Genomic DNA, 26,095 nt, shown 5'->3' on the forward strand with positions numbered 1-26,095 from the left:
GGTAGATCATTATATTCATTTTACTGCATTCGGTAAAAATGATGAAACATAACTGAGAAACGAGTCTAAATTTCACCATTTTTGGTTTTTTTTACACTGAACTGAAACAACGCACAACCAAACTAGTGTCGCGCCCGATCACAAAAACAAAGGCCAAGTTTTATTTATTACAAAGAGCCAGTTCTACAGGCAAAATGCCCAAGTTATTGCTGTTTTCTTAATTAACATGATGAAATAATCCTGAAATGTTGAAAACATGATTCGAGTAGCTAAAGATGGATGAATATTATTATTGCTCAAAATTGTATACTGTTAAACAAAACATTAAGCCATATGAAGTACACTGACCCCCCTCCCCCCCCCCCCAAGGTTTCACTGCTGGAGACGGTTATTTAAAGCGTTAAATTATTACTTCACGAAATGGAAATTCTGAACCCTTAGAAGGCCTATCCCAAGTAAGGAAACAATTTGGTGGTGACACAGAAGATTCGAATACCAACTGTATCTACCAAGATTTATTTTGGAGATTAATGTCAAAAATGATGCTCTGGAAATAATTTTCAAAATGCCCAAAGACCCAAAAATGAAACCAATCATAGCTTAAATGATAGTGAAAATAGGAAGACTTCAAAATAGCAAGCTGAAATATAAGAAATCAACCCATACGTATACAAATTTAAAGAAATTCACACAATTACCTGCGCAACAAAATAAACTTAAGTACCTGTACCTACAACTGAGAAAATTTAGGATTCCTCGAAAATAAACCAAAAAAGTAAAATTTACATTATTTCAAAACACCTTAAATTGTTTTTCTTCCCCAATAAATTGTCTAAATGAAAGAAAATATCTCAAATGACAAATTCAGAACATAATTAAATGAATAAAAAAATCTAAGATATAATTAAAAGATGCAGTCCCCGTGCTATTTTGAAATTTTCACCCCGAAAAATGGATTTGCTCTTTCTTTTGAATGAGACATCAAATAAAAAAATCCACCAATGTTTACTTGAATATTTGTTGAAAACAGTTGAATTATTGGCAGTGAAATGCTGAGAAAAATACCTTTAAAGTTCCAACTGTTTTGTAGATGTGAATAAGAAAGATGCCCAATTGTTTTTTCCTTAAAAACGCTTTCATTTCACAATTTTATTCTATTTCTTTAAAGTGCATGTATCAACAAATATGAAAATCTTTAAAAACAATTCTCAACTACGACCTGTGCCCTGTTTTGGCATCTCATTTTGCAAGAACACCTCACAATTGATGGTTTACTTATTATGCTGATGATGCTGAAAGGATGTATTGTATATTGTGTAGTATTGTTTTGACTCCATCTGTTTTAATGCAAAAAACCGTTTGTGAGTTTAGAAACGTTTAGAAAATTAAACACATTGTTAAAGCCATTACACTACAGATTTACAAAATATGGCGCATTTCACAAAAATAATAAAATATGAAAGAGCAAAGGTCGTGACCCCAATTCCTCATGACCTCATGTTGACCCCAAGGTTGATATTCTTCAGGATGAATGTCAAGTCACAGGTAAATTTTGGGGGGGTAAATGGGTATAAAAAGAATTCCCTCCACCTCCAAACCGTGTATGTAATAATATAAAATGATAAACCGAAATGGTTGCTACGAACACCACTTTGCCCGGTAGCTGTCATCAGAGCTCTTCTTTTGGCTGGTCCCCGGCTCCGCTTTTCAGGCTTTGCATAAAGTTGTAAAAATCGCTTTTCGTCCGGCCGCCCTGGTATTCCGTGGGGGAGCCCTCCGTAAAAAGTTTGAAAGTAGGGAACCCTTGGACTTCGAAGTCGCTGCACAGATCTAGGATGAAAAGTAAGAATCCAAAACCAATCTTAAGTCTTTAACAATTGTCTGTAGCCAGTTGAACAATGACTGATCAAATTTAATAAAAAATACTTTTCTCACAAAGTTCATCCTCTCAAATGATTCGCAGCTGTTCTTTTCAATGAATCAAAGCAAAGAATTTCTGCTAATTATAACAGATTATTCTGAACTAATAGTTACCATATTCCACAGTACCCTTATGGGTTTTTTTTCTTCATAATTTTACAATCCAATGCATAAAACCCCTATTCAATAAGAACCATTATAAATGATGTGCATACGGGATATGGGTCATTCTATAAATTTATAGCACAAAGTGTGACATTTTTCCCATCCATGTTACTTCGGAACTTTGTAATTTGCCATACATGTGTCATCATAAACAATGACTTCAAGTTAATTTTTATTTGTTAGGTAGGTTATTTGCTTCACATAATCTCTCTTGCAGGAAGAATACAATAAGCAGACATGCAACTAGAAATCCCACAAAAAACGAGGAAATTCAAAGCGGCACGAGAGTTTGTACAGTGTTTATAAAGTTTTTAATGGCACACATGGAAAGTTGCAAACAAGGAAATCCACTGATCCGAGGAGAAGTTGCATGCCTGAATAAGGATGGTATCCAGAATTATGAAATCATAGATGTTGGATGTAACAGGGACAAGAAAAATTAGGGATTGGTCATCTTCATCCTTTCTTCCTTGAGGTGGCGAGAGTCCATGGCCAGACCTTACCTCTTTCCACAGTACAGTCCACAGCAGCCAGCTCCATCCCTTCCTCGTCTTTGACTACCTGGGCCGCGTCCTGGAACGCTGGCTTTGCGGCCTTGCAGTGACCGCACCACGGAGCGTAGAACATCGTCAAGACGTACCGGTTGGTCTCCGTAAAAGACTTGAAGTTTGCCTGGGTGAGATGGTTGACGGCGCTGGGCACGTCGCTCCACTTGGGTTCCGGGGTAGGGGGGATTGGCGTGGCCGCTTCACTTGGACTGATTCGAAAAGAGAGTTTTAAAGAATTCAAAGGTTTTAGAACGACAGCCGATTTCACGAAATTTAGGCAATGGCGTTACTCTACGTTTCATGCTGCCCGTCTTTGTGGAACCTGTTTTTGCTCAACATAATGTCGACACAAGACACTCACAGCTTTGTGCTTGTAGTAAATGACTCGCTCTTTTACCTTTGACAGAATTTTTAGAGTTGCCCCACAATTCCACAGGAAATTGGACAAAACAATGGCGGGCAGATGTTATTCAATGACTATTTTTGTCTGAACAGAATTTATACACAAACAGCGGTCGTAAATGCTGTTATTATCCTCGTCCGAGATGTTTAAATGATTTAAAACATGGCGCAGCTACGCCAAGTTTCGTGAAAACAACTGTAAATTGTTGAGTAAATCCTACGAACTCTTTCGTGAAATCGGCTGCGATGTCGAAAACTCCAGAATGTGTATTCATATGAAGGAGGCGAACTATTCCCAGAGGGAACAGCCTCAGAACACGAGCAGCCAACTTAACAGACTTCAGGCAAATAGCATAAGTCCACTCGCTCCACATTTTATTGTGCAGGTTTCCCTGCAAGATACATCACATTTCATGCTGTGTGTACGAGTCCACACTTTATGCATAAAATAATGATCTGATACACCGTGCCCTCTGGAGACATGCACACAATAGGGAACAAAAGAATGTATACGTCTCAACAGGGCAATTTCTATAGATGAATACATCTCCACAAGGTTATCAAGAAATAGATATATGTATTTTACTAAAAAAACTAGGAATTTCAAAGGAATGTTGATCTGTCACAAAATGGAAGAGTTTTAGAAAAGGGCTATTAAGTCAGAATTTCAGCCAAGGAAATTAATTCTGTTTAAAATAAGAGCATTTTGAAATTACACTTTCAAACTCGAAAACTTCACCACACGAGAACAAAGAAATGTCTCCACAAGGATACAAATTTCAGTATGTGTGGTTTTACACGTTCAATTTTGGTGACGTAAGAAATAGTATATTTCATCAGCAAATGGATGGTTTACAGACAAATGTGATTGCCATGGAGCCTGACATACATGCAAAGTTATAAAAGAATGAACTTACTTGTTCATAAAGTCGACAATGTTTTCTGTAGACCGTCCCGACACGTAATCATTTGCTTCTCCATTTCTGTTAACATTGGTAATAGGAGAGAGATACATAGACAAATCATGACTTTATATAACTAGAAGCTTTGCAGGTTGGAGTGCTGGGTTTTAGTCTGTGGTTAAACTACTTATATATACGGTCGTTGGCAGACCAAGTGAATAAAAGGATGCGACAATAGGTTTCTGGAGATGACCCTCCATGCTGGAAGGGGGGGGGAGCTGGACACCACGTGATTGATTAGGGTGCCGTTCAATTCGAACCCTTCAGGACACTATCGAACAATAGGTGGCGCCATTTGATGTAGCATAATTGCCAACAGACTCACACTTTTGCCAACATAACAAATTTGCCAGTGGAGGTGACTACCCCCGCCCCCCCCCCTTCCCCCATATCCACCCTCTAGGGACACCCCTTGCGACATCTTTGAGTAAAAGTAAAGTCTGGTTCATCAAGCAGACGTTCATCTCTGGTTGCCTCGGCATGAAATGAATGAGAATATTTCTATTCCCCCACCCCTGATGGCATGCCATTCCACTGCAAGTTACTCCCCAGCTAATATCGGTACCCAAATATACTCCCTGGTGGACACAGGCAAGTTGGGGTGAAGTAGCTTGCCCAAGGACACAAAATATGGCCAGCAGCTGGATTTGAACCCCCTGACCCTCTGATCATGAGTCACAAACCCTAACCACTAGGCCACACTCCCCGACTGACATCTTAGAGTGGTTCGATATGTTCTGCACTGAGTACAGCTGAACATTGAAAGTTTGGCTTTTACTGATGAACAGCTATTACATGTACATGCAAAACATTTGTAACACAAGGACAGACGAATCTACAATCTACACTTTCACTTACTTAAAATATTTTACTGAGCAGACATCATGTTGCGGGTGCGGAGCAGGGCAGTTGCAGGAAAACAATAAGAAACAAAAATCAAAACGAATAATTACATGAGGCAATTCAAATAAAAAGCGGCAACAAGTCACATAATTGTCCTCAAAACAATTGACGTCTGTAAGACTGGGCTACAATTTGTTTGCTGTGATATAGACTAACTCGGCGACAGCCATTCTCTGCGGTGGCGCCAGGCTTGCGCGAGTCACGCTCAAGTAATACGCACCCACCCCGGGTTCCTTCCACCAATAGGGTTACCAAAATGCACGCACGCCTCATCTTTAAGAACGTGTGCAGCATGCGCGTGAGCCTGGCACCGCTGCAGTAATGGCTTCTAATTCTGGTCACCGGATTCCGCTATGTGTACAGAAACACCAAATCCTTGGAACTTAATGCGTTCAATGCAGGATTGTAGTCATAGTCTTTTTTCCGAACCTGACCAGCAAACTGAAATGAAATTATCAGTGAATTTTATGAGCACTTGGGCTTTTGATAATGGTATCTCAGTATTTGGTCAAAACTATCCAAGGATTTGCAAAAGTGCTCCACTTCAGCGTCTTTCTTGCTATTATTTGTATATATTTTTCACAAACAGAACCCCCCCCCCAACTTGCAAGGCCCATGTCTGGAATCAGAGACGCAGCCAATGCTGAAGAAAAAGCCAATATTTTGGAAATTGCTCAAATTAGGCTGTGTGCATAAGAATGCCGGAAGTGGCACCAGCTGCTTCTGTTGGGAACCAGTGACATGGCCAATGCTGAAGACAAGCCGATGTTTGGAAAAGGCTCAGTTAGGCTGCTTACAGAATTTGGGATGTCAAGTTACTAATACGTTGCCTAACTCATATTCTAGGTCTGGTACCCACACTCTTCAAGCCAGTCTGACCTACTCACATAGTGGGTAACCTCGGATCTCGTATTTAGCCGCCAGGGCCTTGTTGACAGTTGCATCCACTGCGGCTAGCACGCCTGGTGTCTGCAAAATAGTACAATAAAAAAAGAATTTAAAAAAATGTATGTCATTCCTGAAATACCAAACAAAATTTGTAAGTGTGAGGTCAGTGACAGTATCTAGTAACTGTTCGCCTGATTTGTAAAACCCAAAGGTCAAAAGGTCACCAGAGCTACTTGTCAGATTACAGGCCCTTGAACAAATCTAGCACTATGGAAATCTGTGGTCACTTTTGTCAACGACAGTACATTATGTCCACATTCAGCAGGATGCCAAAATTAAATTAACGCGAAGAAAAATATGGAAGGCGAAAAAAAAAATGTCCTTAAGGCCAAAAAAAAAAAGTCTCCGGTTTCTGGTATGGAGCTTGCCCAAAAAGTGGTGCGGCGACGCGGCTTTTTTTTTTTTTTTACCTGACTTTTTTGCTTCAAATGCCGTGTGATGACTGCAAATGGTGCCCGACTAAACTTAGTACAAATAGGCCTATATGGGATTGGGAGTCCAGAGAGGCCACATAAAGCTTATGCTCGACCATAACTCCATCTAAAAACACGTTAAAATTGTGCAGCAGCAGGATTCCAGTCAAACCAGTGAGTTTGGCGGTTTTGGGACATCATCTTTCATTGAAAAAAAAAATTTTTCATTTTGCCGACGCGCATGGCTACAGCGACGCGCGCGCATACCAGAAACCGGAGACTTTTTTTTTTTGGCCTAAGACTCATTAATGGGAATCTGCTCCCAAACTTACAAACAGTCGACAGAGTCAAGATTTATGCACAAACCTACGTCTGTCCTACTTGGTACTGTTTTTGCTGGTAGCAGAGGGCCAGTCTACAGTCCCTTCCAGTGACTAACCATTCGAAATCGATGGAAAAGAAGATGTGCTCTGGGCCCAGCTTTTCTGGCTTGCCTTGTCAACAAGATGCATACAAGATGCCTACATTTGGAGGACTTTTATTGTAAGTGCCGAACTAAAGAAACTCATCAAAATAATACAGACACAGAAAATGAGGCCTTGCTTTAAGACAGCATCTAATCAAAGAAACATCTTAATGTTGAACAGGGGAGGATTATTAAAGAGGCATCTTACTTCTGCCTCCTTGAGGAGAGTTGCAGCCTCTGAGAAGGCAGGCTTCATCATCTTGCAGTGACCACACCCTGCAGAGCAAGAAATAAGAACCAATGAGATACCACCAAGTATATGGGCTCCAGGCAAGAAATTTAAAAGGTGACAAGCAACCCTCTGAATGAACGGAGCACGGCACTTCATAACAACTCTTGACAGCTCACATTGCATTCACTGGTACATCAGTGTGAGGACCAAATTACTCACAACTATTTTATGAATGCGCACAATTAACACTTATGTGTCAGGCGTACGGCAGCAATGTCTTCAAGAGTTGTACATGGGTCATTCCATAAATTTGGGGTCCACTTTTTTCCCTGCCCCTGTTACATCTGACATCTATGATTATAAATTTCTGATGCACTGCTTACTGCAGTCGTCAGTGTTGTAGTCGAGACCATCATGAGACCAGCTACAAGACCAGCCACAAGTAACAGGGCATGAACAATGACATAGGAATGCCTTTGTTGCAGTTCATTTGAATAGCTTGCGACTCGAATTGAGACTGGAGGTCTTGTGAAAGTCTTGTGATGGTCTAGCAGGGTCTCGACTACAACACTGAGAGTTGTCCTCCAAGAGTGATTATGAATAGCAAACTATCTACCCAGCTACATAAAAATTCACTGAATACCAGCATGGAAAATTAAGTTCAGAGCAATGAAGAAAGGAAAAAGTCACGCTTTGGACCCTAAATTTATTGAATGACCCACATGGAGAAAAGTATGGCTTATTCAAATTTCCCGGCATGCTGCTCTAAAATCAATATTGAAATGCAATTCTCCTTAGAGGTTGATCATTTCGAGAAATCTCATTAAACAAAAAAACATTGAGAAATGAAGATCTGGTACCCCGTCACCGCACAACTACAATGTCTCACTTACAGGGAGCATAGAACATGACCAAGACTGATTCTTCCTTGTTGATGACATCATCAAAGGTGCTGTCGGTGAGTTGTAAGACGTTCTCCCCTCCGTCCAGCTCTGCAAAGAAGTCCTCCACTACCGGCTCCGGAAGAGGGGGCGCCGCGTCGGGGTTCACCAGCAACATCATGAAACGCACAAAGTCAATCTCCTGTTCATTTGAAAAATATATATATTGGTATTGAACTCAATGCACAAGAACTGAATACATTTAATTCCTTGCTAAACAGGAATTAAATAACTACAAACACAAGAAACAACCAATGGTAAAATGTTGGTTCTTCATTTAAAGGCCACTAAAGTATTAATTTAATACTTTTAACCCAATTTAAAGTAAAGACTTTGAATGTACATGGTGTCACCCAAATGAGCACTGGGCAGGGCCTACTAAACGGACCTGCACCAATCAGATGTTGAAGTTGATTATGCATTGACAAATCAAAGAATCTGACTGGCTTCATACAAAGAAATGGCAAATAGGTTGTAATTTAATGCCTGAAACTTCAAAATTGGCCTTTTTTCAAGATTACACAGATGAACAAGAAAATCTTCAAATGAGAAAATATTGCACCTCTCTTCCTCCACTATAAGGCACAGGGTCTTTGCCGTACACAAAGTACTTCAACGTTGGGTAGCCAGTTACACCATACGTCGAGCACATTTCCTTGCTCTTGTCGTCGGTGCAATCAACGGCAATGTAGGCAACCTTCAGTTCATCTTTAAGCTGGTCAGCAGCGGCCGTGAATTCCGGCTTGGCCTTCTTGCAGTGTCCACACCCTGGAAATGGAAAGTTATAAAACCTTCAGTACGGATTATGGATATTAACACAATTCATTTTTGACTTTTTTAAGTAAAATGATGCAACATTTTGAGCACAATGAGTTCAGTGCTTTCAAGAGAGACAAACCTTGAATTAGACTCTACCACAATAAAAGTAGTCCATCATTGATGATTACGTGTATTTCATTGTGATTGATCATTGCCAACAAGCTGAAGCTCAATTAAAGATTTTGCCTCTTGACAAGAAAAGCTCAATCAATCAGTTGAAAAACTGAGACAGAATTAAATAGTTTATAATAGGAATGATTGACATTTCCGAAAAATAGCGAATTTCATAGGTTCAACTTTAAAGCCTGTTCATATAGATATGTGCAGGCATGCAACTGAAAAGTCACACAAAAAAAGAAATTCCAAACCTCACAAGACTCCCCGTCATTTTTTTATATATTTTTTTATATTTAGTGGTATACAAGAGAAGTTTTAAAAAAGTGTAATCAGCTGATCAAAGCATGCTTGTAGTTGATTGATTTTGAAAAGCATAACTTAGGAAAGTAGCAGAAGCTGCACTTTTCCCCAATATTGCACTGGAAAAAAAGTGAAAGATTTTACAAATTTACGGCTAGTTGGTGGTGGACTATCACAATTTTTTGGCAAAATCTGCAAGCAGAAGTGTTCCAAGGGTTGGCAAGAGCCGTCATGCCACCACGTTAGTAGAGGGCGCTATCAGCACGGTGACTCAAATCCAGTCTTGGGAACTTTGGCAGCACTACCCAAGAAATTCCAAACATGCCTCATGCGCACCCATTGGCCTGAAAACAGCAGTCAGCTGCCAATGCTTCCAATCCTAGATTGGTCTACTTGTATCCAAGGGGAATACAAATCTACATTTCAGTCTTGGATCAAGGCTACAGTGAGACTTACAGGGTGCATAGAACATGACCAGACTGTGCTTCTTCTTCTTCGTGACCGTCTTGAAGTTGTCTCCTGTTAGGTGCAGGACGGCTGACTCCTGGTCACTCCAGCTGGGTTCAGGAGGGGGTGGAGCAGGAGGTTCCGAAGGACTGTCAGAGGACACAACGAAAAAACGCTGTTACAAATCATCCATATTTTAGATTGGAATTTTTTTTTGGGGGGGGGAATAATTGACTAGGTTTATTTTAATATTGAGTTTTGGTCTTCACTGATATCATTTTAGACACACTGTATACTTGCTGCTTAAAAGCTTGTAAAAGAAAAGTGTTAAACAGGGAATGATGACAGGTTCAAATCATATATAGCACTTTGAACTGCAATATTAGGCATACCAAATGAACTGACTAGTTTTTTTCCAGTGAGTATATACAATGTAATGCAATGTAGTGTAGGTGCTACTGGAAAAATGAAAAATCTGTGGTTTTTTGGGGCGACCTTTATTTTAAACACATTAAAGTGAAAACTTTTAAGTTGAGCTTACTCTCTCATAAACTCCTGGATTTTTTCTCCTGTTCTTTCATTCAAATCCCAAGCAAACTCTCCACTCCTGCGGTTAAAGAAAAAAACAAAATAATTTAAAGAGATGGTTTATAGCAGAATATGTTAGTTTCCAAAATGTATACAATTTGAAAAATGGCAAAGCAAAAGTCGACTAAACCAGCCTTTAGACCAACCACTTGCATGCTAGTTTGAATTAATTTCATTTCACAAATTTAAAATAAACCGTAAAGGGAAACTGGCTAGGTTAATTTGAAAATTTGTAGTAGAAAGCCGAGTGATCCTCGTTAGCTATTATCCCAGGTTTGCGGCATCGCTAATGTTTCATCGTGACTTTGGGTGTGATCCCTGGCTACATGGCATATACTGGTTTATGGCTTCTGACTAGCGCCCTTGAACAAAGACATTGACTTATTGGGGAATTGCCAACATAGGGCTGGATAGCTCAGTTGGTAGATCACCGGAACGGCAATCCGGAGGTCACAGGTTCAAACCTTGCTTCGGTCAATTTCTTTGTTCAACTTGAAAATTGTCAATTCACAAATTTGAGTGTCCTTTCTTTCCAACATCATCATGCAAAATTGAAAAAAAAATCAAGTGATCATAAAAATAGTCTCATAATTCTGTTTTGCCTGTATTCGGAAAACCAAGAGAATGTTAAGAATGTTATGCCCCAATCTACATGTATAACAAACTAGCTCAAGTTGTCTACTGACACTCATTGAACTGGGCTGTGTTTTTGTGTTTTGTCGACCGTAAACTTGAAAAATTGACTCTCCATGGAAAACTCTTGGTGGCGCACTACATTGTGAATTGCCCGAATTGTTCTCACTTTTGTTAACATGCCTTGGTGCTCTACAATAAAGACAAAATGACAAATTTGTCAGAAGAAAAAAGTCACATACTTGAAATATTTGAGAGTAGGAAAGCCTTTGATTTCAAAACGTTGGGCTACAGCCTTTTCTTTTGTAGCATCCACTGCAGCCAACACTCCTGAAAGCTGTGGACGAGAAAGGGAAGACATTTTAGACACTATACCACATCACTTATTAATTATTATTATTTGGTTCAAAGCCAGGATAACCAACAAAATTCCATGACTTGTTTCCGGTGGAACATGTGCAACTGGAATCACGCCTAGCACCAAAAACACCTCAATTAGTGCGAGTCAAAATTGTCACCCCCAATATTCACTCTCGCAAAAATAACACAAAACAGTAAATTTTTTAAAGGCCGTTTGTGTGGGCGTTTATATTCTGCTTTTAAATGTTCTTTCCTAATAATATAATTTCATTTAAAACATGTTTTGGGCACTTTTCAGGACGTAGTATCACTTTATGTCCACAAGTCATATCAAAAGTCCGTCACAAATCAATGGTACTCACCCCTTCCTCCGTTAATTGTTGAGCTGAGTCCGTGTATTCTGGCTTCATTTTCTTGCAATGACCACACCCTAATAAAGAAAACCGAGACAAGGAAAGCCTAAGTTAAAGCTGGTCTCAGAGAACACAAAATTCAGAATGGCTATTCACTGCAAGTCTTTCCATGCATCAGTGTACACAATCGGCCAGATTTGGCCTATTCATTGGCGTTAAGGGGTTATCCTATACAATAGCACTGCCCAGGTCACAAGTGAAAGCGAGTCAGTGAGTCAGTCAGTGAGGTGCAATAACGAAACTCGGCTGGCCCTCTGGGACCAGCAAAAAGCAGATATAAAAGCGTATTTCAGATTTACATAAACTCCAGACTTATGAAATTTAATATGGAATCTTTAAAAAAGGTCTCCTTACATGTTTTTTTAAACCAATCTTGGTAATGCTTCTCAAAATCTTGTTGAGGGTTTTTAATCTGTTGCGAGCAGAAAAAGAATCGAAGTCTTAAGCCCGGTTCATACTTATTTGACATCTTGAAACATTCGCTGCAAAATTCGCCCGAGTTGAAATGTGTTTAACTTTTACAAATTCGCAGCGCGAAGACTTGCCATGACGTCACAAATTTGCGTTCACTTTCGCGTTGAGTATGAACCAGGCTTCAGGGAATATAACATGTCTAACACAGAGACTTGACAAAGTGCACCAATGTCCATAAGAACATACCATCCTTTAATATTGGACTTACATGGTGCATAGAACATGACCAGGACTGACTCATGTCCCTCTAGGTAACTGTCAAAGGTGTCGTCGGTGAGGTGAACAACCTCAGACTCTTCGTCGCTCCATTGGGCTTCCGGTTCCGGTTCCTTAGGCGGCTGCGGGCTGGTGGAAAAGAGAATGACAGAGGAAGTAATTATAGTGAGCAGCCATGATTGATGTCATCGACATGTATGTAACATGGTTTGGGTCGATCAGTGTTTAGTCGAGTCTATTACAAGTCATCACAAGTCCATCACAAGCCCATCACAAGCCCATCACAAGCCCATCACAAGTCCATCACAAGTCCATCGCAAGCCCATCACAAGCCCATCACAAGCCCATCACAAGCCCATCACAAGCCCATCACAAGCCCATCACAAAGTCATCCAGTCTCGAGTCAAGTCACAAGCTATTCAAATGAACCGCGACAAAATCACTTCTTTGTTGTTTGTCGTTCCTTATCAGTGACTGGACTTTGTGATTTACTTGTGACCGAACTTGTGATTGATTCAACTACAACATGGACTGGTTTTATCTTCTTCTTTTTTTCAAACCAGAGTGGTCACTAACATGCTACCAGCAATTTCAAAGGTCAAAAGATTCGTAAAGTAAAATTAAGATACAAATTTTAAATGCAGTTAAAGATTCTTACTTTTTCATCCATTCAATGATGCCATTTTGGTCCCTTTCACCTCCGTAGTCATACTTTCGTTGCCCATCCCTGGAAAACAAAAAAAACTAGAATGTCTTAAAGATGTTCCTTACAAACCGACTTCATCCACTTTGGAGAGAAGTGTATTTCGTGCATTGTCAAGGAATACATGTAGTAGCTCGAACACAAACACCGTTTTAAAGTTCTGTCCACGGATCACAAAAAAAGTAAGTGTTCTTTCAGCAAAACGAAAACACTTCACATGCATCCCCATGAGAATTGTTTTCGTTTTGCTGAAAGAACACTTACTTTTTTGTGATTCGTGGACAAAACTTTAAAACAGTGTTTGTGTTCAAAACTCTGTAACTTGAAAAGTGCTTGAGTGATTTTAATGATTCTTGTACTAAAAGAAAGCTCACTGATTGGGCTTTCATATCCTAGATTTGAAAGTGCTACAGGCAAAACTTCATTCAAAAATTGGTCCTGCCATTTGGGTTGCGTTTTTTTTTTTAACTCACTCTGTATACTAATTGTACACTTGTCACAATCTTTTGGACAGTACTGAGTATACAATGTTCAGAAAATTATGTCAGCGGCGGACAAAAACCCAACATTGAAATTTGGTATGTTACATGTACTCACTCAAAATATAATATTGTTGGGAAGCCAGTAATATTGTATGCTGTGCGAACCTCATAGTTGGTAGGTATATCAACATCAAGACCAGCTAGGACCTAAAGAGCGAGAAAACAAATCAAACAAACCAGACAAGAATTGTTTTTCTTTATTTTTTTTTTTGGCATGCATTTGTAACAGTTAATATGGGAATCCACTGTTCATTATGCATTTGCTGTAAACTTTATACTATAGACTTCGCTGCACGGTGCGGCAAGACTGCACTGCCAATCAACGTCCCCATAACTAGGTTGGGGAAGCACCATAAGTTGTGGAGTTTTTTCATAAAAAGATTTATGTTCTGCATGATTTCTAGTTTGGTGGGATATTAGGCGACTGAGGTATTTATTTCTTGGCCTTATATCTATTACATACATATCAACAGGAATCAACCAAAATTTCAAAACTATTTACATGTTTACAAAATTTCACATGTTTTTACCTTTAAAGGGGCAGTGTCAATACACGCACACTGATTAATCCTAATCACCAAGCCTGACCTCCCCTGCCCACACATGTATTACCTTTAATGTCAAGTTTTCGTTAAGAGTCAATCGGATTTCAACGAGGCCTTTCAGATCACCTGGTAACTAATACACAGGGAGTAATGATTGAATTACCTGAGCGTGGCTTGCTCCGGCTTAGATGGGAATTATGATAATCCATCGCCATGGGAAATTTGAGAAGTGCGCGGGAGTTAAATAACACTGTGTCATTTACATCCTAATACTTTCAAACAGATGGGTATACACGGATGTATATTCAATACAATAGTTTAATTTAAATACAATGGTTTTGCAACATCTGTTACAGATTTCTGGAACATTTAAGGCTTTGATTCAATTTTGTTTATTTTTAATAGAGTTCACTTTTGTCATTTGTAAGATTTGCACCTATATTAAAATAATCAAAAGACCGGCAAATCGTTGTGCTGTTTATTGACGGACGCACACATCTGTAGATTTTCTCAGTGCCTTGTAACATATCACCTGGAAGTTATTTATCATAGTAAGTGATATTTTGATCTTTCATCAAAAAATTAATTCTTCACAAAGATAGAGTTTGACTGTTATTTTCTTTAATTACTTTTTTTTTTGGGGGGGGGGTTAAAAAGTGTTATTCTGAGAAGGATCTTCTGGAAACATAAGTACACTAGTATTCAGACTTACATTAAGCATTTCATGGAATACATATTTTGGGACAAAAATACTGAAATAACCTTTTCTTTTATTTAATCTGGATAACTGTGTTCAACGCGAGATTAACCCAAAATACCACTTTGGAAAGACTTTAAAATACAGCAATTCGAAATACATCACATGGAGTTGTGCACTGAGACTTCTTTGGTTAAGGACACGTTTTGTTTTCCCCTTGACAAATTAAGTTATGAAAATAGGACATGCCTAGTCTAGTCTTTCAACTACCCTAGAGATCACTTTTCAATGTTATCATAAAAAATGGCATTCTGCATTAATTCATCCTCACCATTTTAAATTTAATATCATTGTAGGATTTCAAGTAAACCGTAAGATAAAACCAACCGCCGCATCTTTTCAATTAATTGATACCAGACTTTGTAAGGGTACAAGCCTAACTCACTAATTCATCTGCCCCCTTTTAAATTTAATATCGTTGTGGGAATTCAAGTGAACCATAAGATGAACCACCGCATCCTTTCAATTAATGAATACAAAGTCTGGTAACCAGACTGTGCAAGGGTAACAGCCTATTCATCTTCCCCATTTTAAATTTAATATCGTCGTGGGATTTCAAGTGAACCATAAGATAAAACCAACCACCGCAACTTTTCAATTAATTTTATACAAAGTCTGGTAACCAGACTGTGCAAGGCTAACAGCCTATACATCTTCCCCCTTTTAAATTTAATATCGTCGTGGGATTTCAAGTGAACCATAAGACAAAACCAACCACCGCAACTTTTCAATTAATGAATACAAAGTCTGGTAACCAGACTGTGCAAGGGCACCATCCCAGCTTAACCCAAACAGCAGTTGGCTGCATGTGGTTTTGAGTCCAATGACTCCGAGACTGCGACTGATGAGGCCATAATTAAAACAGACGATCTGGAAGAGCGAGATCACTTTTCTCTATTTAGTTGTGTGGGAGGAAATTGAAAAAGCAGACGTTTTTGAGGAAGTGTCCTGCGCTTGACTGATTTTTCTAAGATCCTCACATCGTATGACTGATCTTAACTTGACTGCGCTTGACCGATTTTTCTAAGATTCTTACATCAAAATCCCGGATTAAGTTATCTTCAAGTGCTCTGACCTCAACAGATTTAATTTTGCATTTTGGTTGTAGTTCATGAACATGTACACATAGCTCATTAGTGAATTATTGTTTTACTCATCTAAAATAAAAAAAATTAAAAATGTCAGAAAATAAAATGTAGAAATCATTTTTTTTTTTAACTACAACTGCAAAACTAATATGTCTCTCCATATCTGTCAGGTGACACTTTTAAATATTTTAAGGAGAGCCACTCAACAAAACTTCAATTTTAAATGTTTGTGAACGGGGGATTTTGTTTATAAGAATGGGTGTATGTTTATTTAATTTTATTTTAATAAAAGTTGTATCACACACCATCAAATCTTACAGCCATGCTATCTGTTTGTATGTACATGTAAGGGTCAGCTCATACATTATGTGTACTTCACAGGAATGCAAAGGTGAAGCGAACTTGACAATCAAATTCCCCCGGAGTTAAAATGTGTTATAAAGTTCTGTAAATTCACAGCGCAAAAACTGAAAGTCGTGTTCCCAGTACTATAAAAAATAGATTCCTATTCTAAATTGCTATTTTTCTAGCAATACAAAAAATTTTCACTTTTGAGTGAGATATCATTTTTTAGTTATTGAATTATAAATTTACAATTTTGAAATATTTTCGGCCAGACAATAAATCTGTTCTCGCGGGTAGGCTGGTTCCCACCCCCCAATCAGTATCAATAATGCACAGACCAAAAACGAAAACAAAATTTCAGAAGGTTGCAGTGGTCCAAAAAAGGCAAAAAAAGACAGCTTTTTGTTCATTAGATCGAATTTTTGCGTCGGGGTGATGTAAATCAAATCAGGTTTTGCCCTTCTGCCTTGTATACAGTGTTTATACGTCGATGAAGGGCAAAACCTAATTTGAAGGCTTTTTGGTTGAACAAAAATATATATACAAGTTGAAAATTGATAAATAGAAATATAATTGAATCTGTTGGAGAGCACAGGGAACCAGACATCACATATTTACAAATATTATAACAAACTGGCTTTGAATCTTCCGAGTACATGGGATTTGTAAGCAGTATTTGTGCATGGAACTGAACGGACCGAATACCCACCACACCCTTCCCAGTCTACTACAGAGTGGTTCACTGCACTATTCATTCAACCCTAACAACCCTAAATCTTCCAGTATCCTGGATTGGAAGCATTTTGGCATGTTCAGCTGCATACAGCTGGCAACATGGTACTTGATGTACCGTATCACAATTGAATGTGGCATTAGGTTTAATACTGCCCCAACTATGAATTCTAGAGGATTCTTTGTATACTTCCTAGTATAGATTCATAGCAGTGGCGTAGCCAGAAATGTTTCTTTGGGTGGTTTACCATATTTTTTCCCCAAAAATTTCAATTTGCCTGACGGCCGTAAATACTTTTTAAAACGGCCTTAAAGACAAATGGTTTAAGACACGCGCAAGCAGCCGTGTGCAGCAAGTGCGTTCAGTGGTGGTCAGATGCGTGTCTACCCTTCCCTTAAATCCCCTCCCCCCCCCCCTTTTTTTTTGGGGGGGAGTTGTTTTTGTAATAGGGGGTGTTGTTTTTAAGAACACTCCCCCCCCCTTCACTAGCTAGCCAAAAGTTTTTTAGCAGTGTTGACTCAATAAAACAACAGCTATAACACAACAGCAATATATAATACAGGTATATAATATTCAAAAAAGAACAAAATTAACACTTGATTGAACACTTAATTAGAAATTTAAAAGGAGGATCTGTGTCTTACCGCTGAGTCTTTGAGTTCCTTGGCTGCCCCAGCAAACTCTGGCTTCATCTTCTTGCAATGTCCACACCCTGCAGATAAAAACAAAATCCAAAATAGTCATAGATTCAGTGACAAAATTACAGACAATCAATTTAGATACCTCAGCTAACCTCTGTTGGCGGCAAAACTACCCTAAAAACTGGCATGAAATTGGCAAGAAAATATACACACTAAAGAAAGCATACTTTAAAATGTCACGATACAAACATGTTAAATAAATCCGTAGTGTCACTTACAAAAATAAATAAGGATGATTTCAAAGCACGTTTCAAGCACAGAAATTTATATTTTATTTCTTGGGGGGGGGGGGTGAAGGGAATCTTTTCCTGTTAAAGACAAATCTGGGCATGGGATTCCTGTACATGTACACACATGAGGCCCCCTCCAATGGTGAGAACATTGTGCTAGCTATTGTACAAAGCTACTGCCCCATGATGGATTATCTGAACAATAGCTAGCACAATGCTTTCGCCATTGAAGGGGGCCTTCGTGATAGAAGTGACAGCGTGCCCCGATTGGTCTATAATTCAACTAGAAACAAAAATGTGGCAAAGTCCATAACACTCAGCATTTTTCTTCAAAATCAAAGAATTTTTCTTCCATGAAGACTCTAACGAAGAAATTTTCAGCCAACAGAGGAAAACTGACTCGATGCATCATGATCATTTACAAGTGAGCGGTGTTTGAACCTGAAGGTTGCAGGTTCAAACCTTGCTACAGCAGGAGAAATATGCAAAGGAAGAGGGCTTGCAGGGGACTTACACGGAGCGTAGAACATCAGCAGGATTGGTTTCTTCTCCTTGGCTAACATTCTCTGCAGCTCCTGGGAGTCGGAAAAACACAGATCAGCAAGTCAGATGAGTAAAACCCAACAGAAAGGGGTTTCTGAAGTGATACTTCAGTTACAGAAACAATTCTGTCAAGTGGCGCACAGTCTGAGGTGCAAAATATGGGGAATGTTGAGGTCAAATGAAATGGGGTCAATTTCCAGAGGGTCTTTTCTGTTTTCATGTATTTGGTCCAAAAATAATAACTTAATTTATTGATGATAGCCACATCACCTCAAGGATGACTTTCAATAGACCATAAAAAAAGTAAGTTGATATACAAGGATCAAAATACATTAGAAAAGTATAATTAATAGGAGAAAAAAATCACTTAAAAAATCCATTGAAATGCAGAAAAAAAATTGCAATAATTATTTCTAAAATTATTTGAACAAAAACCCCATAATACAGGCCCTCAAGCCACTGAAAGTTTTAAAATTGATTCAACCTCACATTTCACCATGCAAAGAATGCAAAAGGAACAAAAATTATCAAAAATCTTTGATTCTTTTCCCCTTAACATCAAGAGAAGGTGTAGAACTGGAGATGGAAAAACCACAGAAGTTAATTCAAGATGTGATCAATTATAATTGCCAAGTGTGAATTAAAGTCACAGCCCTGCTGCGACTTGGTAAAATGCACACAGCATTCAAAGTCCCAACGACTGCCCGTTTGGGATACTGACCTGGGCATAATTAAATGATTTCTTCTCTCACTTCAACCGCTGTGATATCAAACTACCGCTGCATTTCCATAATTGATATGCATAAATGCAGCTCATTAGATGTAGGTGAGCATTTTATATTCCCGAGTCAACGCATAAATGTACATACGATACTCTGAATACACTATGCATTTCTTGTGCCCTAGTTGTAGCAGGCCCATGGTCCTTACACTGTGGAATATTCAGTAATGTAGTGATTTGCGGGACTCGATTTCTTTTCTTGCCATACTTGGGGTCACCCATAATTATCAACATTTTTAAAAGCGTACCAAATGCGCACTTGGGGGAGGGGGATAACAACCCATGTACGCCTTTGAAACTAATGTCTGGTTTGCAAAGCATGATGTGGTTGCCAACCAAAACGCTTGCCAACTGCAGTGGTGACCAATCACACAGAAACCTGAAGGTCAGGTGATACTTTGACATCACATGATCGGAACCTATTTGTTTGTCTATACTGTTGGACTGTCTGTTTGTCTGTGTATCGTGACCCACCTTTCCAGATTCTATGTGTCGTACGCTGCTTGCTGTAGGATCTTCCATCCAAGGTGCGTCATCCGTAGGATTGTTCAAGAAATATATCATGGACTAGAGTCGGGAAATATACAGCAAAGAAAGAATCATTTGAATACGAAATAAGTATAAATTTGTCCATCATTTTTCTTAGAAACAATGTACAATGTTCTTTGCTTCATCTTCTGTTCTTTGATTCAAGCCATATTTTTGCCACCATTTTTACATTAAAAACATTAGGCCTACTTAAACACTTTTCCATTATCTACCAATTTATTCATTATTCATGAAAACGTATTCAATACATTTCAGAATGCAAATCGATGGTCAAAATCTGTCAAAATTTCAGTTTACGTGTAATAGAGTGTTACACCATTAAAAATATACCATTGGGGTAGTTCAAAGCACACTACAGAAAGTGTAAATCACAGTAAAAGAATTAAATTAGTACCTTTTTATTCTTCCTTCTGTCATAGTCTCTGTTGAATTCACCTTCCCTGCAAAAAAACAACAAAGGAAACCTGTTTGAGAACTATAAGTTTCTATAACGAGGCATCGCCTTGCCCGTTTTGTTGGGGCGGTGGCTCCATTGGCAAATGCCTGCTTCGCGTATGATAAACATGTGAACAGCTCTTGAACACACACACGTCCTTTGCGCTTTACAGCATAGCAGTAATGGAAAAAAAATTCCAATGCTGTGCAGTTACCAACAGTATCCACTTTGCACAAGTTAAACAAATTAAATTGGAAATCGAGGTGCTTCAAAGCAAATCCATTAAATCCTTTCACAAGTTGTTGGATTTTGTCTGGTTTAGTGCATTCATGGATAAAATTAGCATATTTTGAAATTATAATTTCTTTAATGATATTCTTTACAACAGAACAACAAAAGCAATGTACTTACTGGTAGTGCTTAAGGACTACGTTGCTGGGAGAGACTTTCACTTTCTTGCAGAGCTTTTTGGCATCACTGTGAGAAGTAAAAAAAAAATTTAAAAACTGATTTTGATGAAACATACCAAAAGTTCAAATATTTTAGTCAACACTTTGGAAATTAAACTGAAGCATGTACAAACTGTGATACTAGAAATGTGTGTATTTCCCTTATTGAACCCCCTCCTCCTGAACAAAAAAAAATGATTCCATGATTATACAAGTGCACAAGACAAATATGATGAAACAAAATTTGTTTAAGTGATATTTGAGATTTTTTTACAAAACGGAAAATTGACATTACAAAACAATTTAAGGATTAAATGAAGTCTATTAGCACAAGAGAGAATTACTACCACAGAATTTATATATAAATAACCATAAAAGAACAATGTCTGAATCAGTTGGTCCAAATCTCCAGTCCAAATATTTTGGGGTGACGTTTGGAGAACATAAACATTCATAAAATGTCATAAAAATTATAAATGTCAACTTCACCTGCAATCAACAGTTAAAAGTGTGGCCAGTCCCTTCATCTCCGTGGCAACTTCACCGTAAACATCCATCCAGGAATTGGCATCTTTAGCTGGGATAAAAAAAAACACCAAAATATTGAAATTGAAAACCAACACTCGGTAGGTTTAATTTACCCTAATCCCATGGGTGTATTTTTATTGGGGGATCTCTTTAAATCATTTTCTTTTAAATCATAATTATGCAGATATTGTGTGGATGAAAATGTCGACTCAAAGTTGCTTTGAAAAATCCAAATTCATTTTGCTGGATTGGGTCACAATTTATTCAGTTTTTTGTTGCGGATAACAACTGAGTTTATCAATAACTGGTGGTCAATCAATATGCAGCACGTGCAAGTGGTGCAACAATCAATGAATTCTATTTGTTGGATTTGCAAGAATATGTTAATATCTAAACACACAAACTTATTGGTACACAAACTGCAGAACTGGAATATATCATAAACTTTGCTGTCAAAGTATTGGGTCTTATTATTCATTTACAAACTCAATTGACTGTTAACATATGCAGGTTGAAAGTACAAATCAATTTATATTTTCATTCGTCCCGAACAGTAAACTTAATATCTGAACTATTAGGCCGAGTAAAAAAAAAAATAGTTTCTCGTCCAGGGTTTTTTTAAAAAGGGAGGAAGCGGGGCTTTTTATTTTTTATTTTTTCAAGATGACCACCTTTTCAAAATATCCTGCAACCGTTGGTGTTCCACTGTTCAAAGACACTTTTAAAGATGAAAGACAAGTTGGACAAGAGAACTGAACATATTTACAGTGTCATTTAGAGTTGTATTGGTATTGGTATTTATTTTCCGGTGAATTTGTAGACTTTTTCGGTGTTTTTCTACTACATTTTTCAAAAATAAAAAATAATAAAAAATCCAGGCGGCCTCCAAAAAGGAAGCGGGCGGGGACGAGAAACTTGTTTGTTTTTTTACTTCGCCTTACTAGAAATGGAGCTGTGGAGAGAAAAACATGGAAGGAAAAGCCTAAATACTCTTCGTACATTTGCTTAACATTTTATTTTAATAAACACTGATGTATTTAAAGTCAGTAAAGCAAAGGTTTATAGGAACAGTCCTGTAACTTTACTTACCGGTTTTTGAAAACAAAACCATTACATTATTCCGCGTCCGGAGAAGTTTCTTGAATTCTTTCATGTCATCGACAGCGAGGATGTTCTGGCTCTTGGGCTTCTTGGCTTCAGACACTGCCAGGAATGCCTTGAGAAAAGAAACAAATCACACAGCATTTTAGTTCATTTCCTTCCAAACTAACATATTCACTCTTGATCTTTTCAATAGAGTTGCACCGAATATATGAAATATTCAAATATACGATTACCCACCCAATATCCCATTATCCGAATATCTAAAAAAAAAACAAATCAAATTTTATTGTACTCGTACAAGTTGCATGGTTTTATTGTTTGTCAATTTCCATACTTTTGTTGAAAGCCACATAAGGCCCAGTAAAAAAAAATAAGTAGTTTCTTGTCCAGCTTTTTTTTTTAAAAAGAGTGCTTTTTTCCTTCGTTTTTCCCAAGATGGCGGATTTTCCAAGAAGGCAGATGGATTCTTTAATTTTCTGGACTCTTTAGCAGATACAAAATTGTGTCCGAAGGAGCCATGAACCATTTCAACACAGCTACAATTTTGTTGAAAACAATCAGATAAACAATATATTGACAATGTGCAAAATAGCTTACAAATATATGAATTAAAAAAAAAAAAAAAGCTACAGGGAAAAAAGGAAGCAGGCGCGAATGAAAAACTGTATTATGGTTTTTCTTTGGCTTTATACACACGATGAGAGCCTCTGTTAGAAATATTAACTCAACTTTCTTCTTTAAAAGCTGTCAACTATCAGCCATTCCGCTACCTCGAAAAATATACTGATACATGCATAATATTCTTTATTCTTATCTTAATGAGTTCTTTGTCAATTTTCAAGAATCGCAGGTGCATACAAATCTATTTTTAAAACTTCTTCAAATTTTCTAATCTTGTCTAATTCCTTGTGGAAGTTGTGGTCAGGGTTATTCACTAGTACGCTCTCTGACATCACAGTGTACCGCAGCTGTGTGATGTGGCGCTGTCATCTATTATCTGTCAACACATCTGGCATAATGTGCCCCTTATTGAACCACATACATTATAATCTTACTCACTTGACACATGATATATTGCCAAGGCTCATAACACCAAGTTAAAGATATAGTCCATCATTTGTAATTTGTGCATTTTGTTCGTTTGAAGCAACAAAAGTGTTCAAAATCTAATGAAGGATACTGAACAACTAACCTGATGAAGTTTCAGCTCAGCTTCAGCTGTATATTTCGAGAAAAACAGCATTCTAGGATCTCAATTTTAAATCAAAATTTGCTGAATCATGTTTTGAATTGTTTTGAATTGCAGCTATACGCGATGTCGCGCACTGATCCGACGAATTATAGCAACCAGTGCGTCGTGCCAATGTTTGCGCGCGCTGCGCCGAATAACAAAATTTAAATTTTCCTATGGTGCGTCTTATGTTGGAAAGGCCTTCTTTCATTGATTACTTCAAAATCACAGCTTGCCAGAAAGAATAATTTCACAGGGAGTTTAGTCCCCTTACTATCTTTCAACCAAGTTTGTTTTTCAACAGTAATTACGCCAGTTACTTTTTCGGATGGCTGCAAGTGATGGACTATAGCTTTAATGCATAGGAGTATGTAATTTGCATACATGTATGTTGGAAATAAGACACAGAATAGAGCGTGTATCAAGTCTCGCCAGTCCATGCTCACTTTTTCTGTGAACGTTTTGGTACCAAACACTGACCAGTCTAGTCAAAGACTCCCATGTTTTGAATTTATCCAATGTTACATGTATGTGCGTGATCAATTGAATGGAAGTTGAGGTTAACATGTTTAATGTTACAATAGTCCAACTTATATGTACAATGTAGCTGTTTAATTAATGTAATGAAACTGAATAGGACTGCTGCAAACTAATTAAAAGCACGCTTTTTTTAGTTGGTCATTAACCCTAACCGAACACAACCCATCAAAGTTCAACAGCAGGTTTGTGTTTAAATCTGTTGGGATAGGTAGGCCTACAGTTCCCCTAAACAGATGGTCTTTTACACTGGGGTTGGCATACCTCCAGAAACTAAGTCCAACAGTGTGTGTGTACAATTTCTCATGTGGGTGTTGGAATTTGCCTGAATCATAATGGGTATGGTTCCTAGTTAAACCATTGCAAACTGTACCACCAAAACTGCCCCTCCCTATCACTCAATGTACCGCCCAAAACCTGCCATATCACTTTATGGTTTTATGGGCTCTTCAGTGAATAAATAATTTTGTAAAACAATGCAATAAAAATTTAGGAGATAAAGGTTTAAAGTGCAACCACACACAGCTGCCCGCAGCAAACCATGTAAATTTAACTGCGGTCGTATCACGTTAATGTGTACATGATTGTAACTTTTAAACACACTAGGAAAGCCATATTTGTACTACTTTTTATGACTGTAATATAAAACAAAAACCCTTAACCAGCTGCTCAAACTTACAGTTAACACAATATCAATCATTTTTCTTTTATCAATATTCAAGTCAATATGTTCTTCATCATCCTGAAAACAGTAGTCTTTTGGCAAGCTTCCATGAATGTATACATTGCAAATTCATATCAGATGCAAATGCAAACATTTGAGCCAGCCATGTCATGCATGTGGGGCAATATTGAATTTGTAATGAACCATATGTGAGAAAATATTGGAATTAATCGGTAATATATCGTCAGACCCCCTAAAGCTAGCTACGCAGTCCTGTTTCTACGCACTCACTGACAACGCACGCGCGTTGCAAGCGTTACCTGCGCAGATTATGGAGGGTCGAGGATATATTAATTGCAAAAAAACAAATGAAATCTGTGCACAATAGTATTGAGACAAATGTCGCGATTTTGTTTTGTTTTTTTTCTTTTTAAGTTATCATTCATATTTTATAACATGTTTAATTTTGAAATTGACTAATCTTGTAAAAATCTTGTTGAACTTGTAAAATAATAACAGAAATCCATTTTAAGGTTATCGGACCAACTTATCAAAACGATGCCATGACAAAAATTACCCCCACCCATCAACTAAACTTCCCCCACCCACTTTTCACGTCTTGGCCATGTTGGCGCTAGGCTAGGCGCGGCCATCGGATGATCGGATCGACGCCCAACGGGTGGACCCCCTGTATGTCCGGAAACTGGTCCAGTTGCTGTCCCATCCCACTTCGCCCAAAACACTCCAAGATCCAGCCCAACTTCAAGTCAAGTTAAATCAATTGAAATACTCCATCCATTCACTCACCGTAAAGAAACACAGCCCTACCAGAAGGGTCAGCCAAGAGTATTTCCTTAGGAGTTCCATGCTGGATTCCAGGTTCCAAACGCACGGGGGAAGGAAAGTTAATGCCACGTCCGCTAACCTAACTCATTCAAGGCCGTGTGTGCACCATTCACACATGCTCAAATGGTGCTGCACAAGTGCGTAACAGGTGCACTGCCTAAATAAACATCTGTATCATTTCGCAAATGGAACGCCTGGGTATCAGCTCGCTCGTTCGCCGCGGTCTTCATCACCGTTAAACTTACAGCCCGCCCCCTGTTGGCCCATTTGAAGAAAACTTTTCTACTTTTTTGGCACTTCTGTGATTCCTGTAAATATTCTGAATATTTTGCTTGAAAAAGTTCGTTATTCTTCAAACAGAGAAAACGAAATGAAAGGGACCTTGATATTGAAAACGTATCATTTGTTCAATTTTGAACGGTAAACTGATAATATTCATTTGGTTAATAATTTACATCAACAAATAAATCGGGATTTGAACCACCAAAACGTGGATGTGACTGATATCTTAAAGGT

The 26,095-nt window shown here is 38.2% G+C and overlaps 1 protein-coding gene across 1 annotated transcript; it reads right to left on the reverse strand.

Moving 5' to 3' along the window:
* On the reverse strand, positions 1-25,712 carry LOC119729567 (protein disulfide-isomerase A5-like). Its single transcript, XM_038202179.1, has 23 exons — positions 25,541-25,712; positions 22,287-22,413; positions 21,159-21,246; positions 20,632-20,697; positions 20,179-20,224; positions 19,710-19,802; positions 18,426-18,486; positions 17,625-17,692; positions 13,568-13,659; positions 12,926-12,994; positions 12,260-12,396; positions 11,527-11,594; positions 11,047-11,141; positions 10,125-10,190; positions 9,593-9,732; positions 8,463-8,668; positions 7,853-8,042; positions 6,936-7,003; positions 5,788-5,869; positions 4,856-4,868; positions 3,953-4,018; positions 2,589-2,842; positions 1-1,830 (listed from the first exon to the last, which is right to left on the reverse strand). The coding sequence occupies exons 1-23, from the start codon at positions 25,598-25,600 to the stop codon at positions 1,670-1,672; spliced, it is 2,316 nt and encodes a 771-aa protein (XP_038058107.1). The 5' UTR covers positions 25,601-25,712; the 3' UTR covers positions 1-1,669.
* Between the last annotated feature and the right edge of the window lie 383 nt (positions 25,713-26,095).

The sequence above is a fragment of the Patiria miniata genome, unplaced genomic scaffold, assembly GCF_015706575.1.
Source record: "Patiria miniata isolate m_02_andy unplaced genomic scaffold, ASM1570657v1 HiC_scaffold_21, whole genome shotgun sequence".
NCBI lineage: Eukaryota > Metazoa > Echinodermata > Asteroidea > Valvatida > Asterinidae > Patiria > Patiria miniata.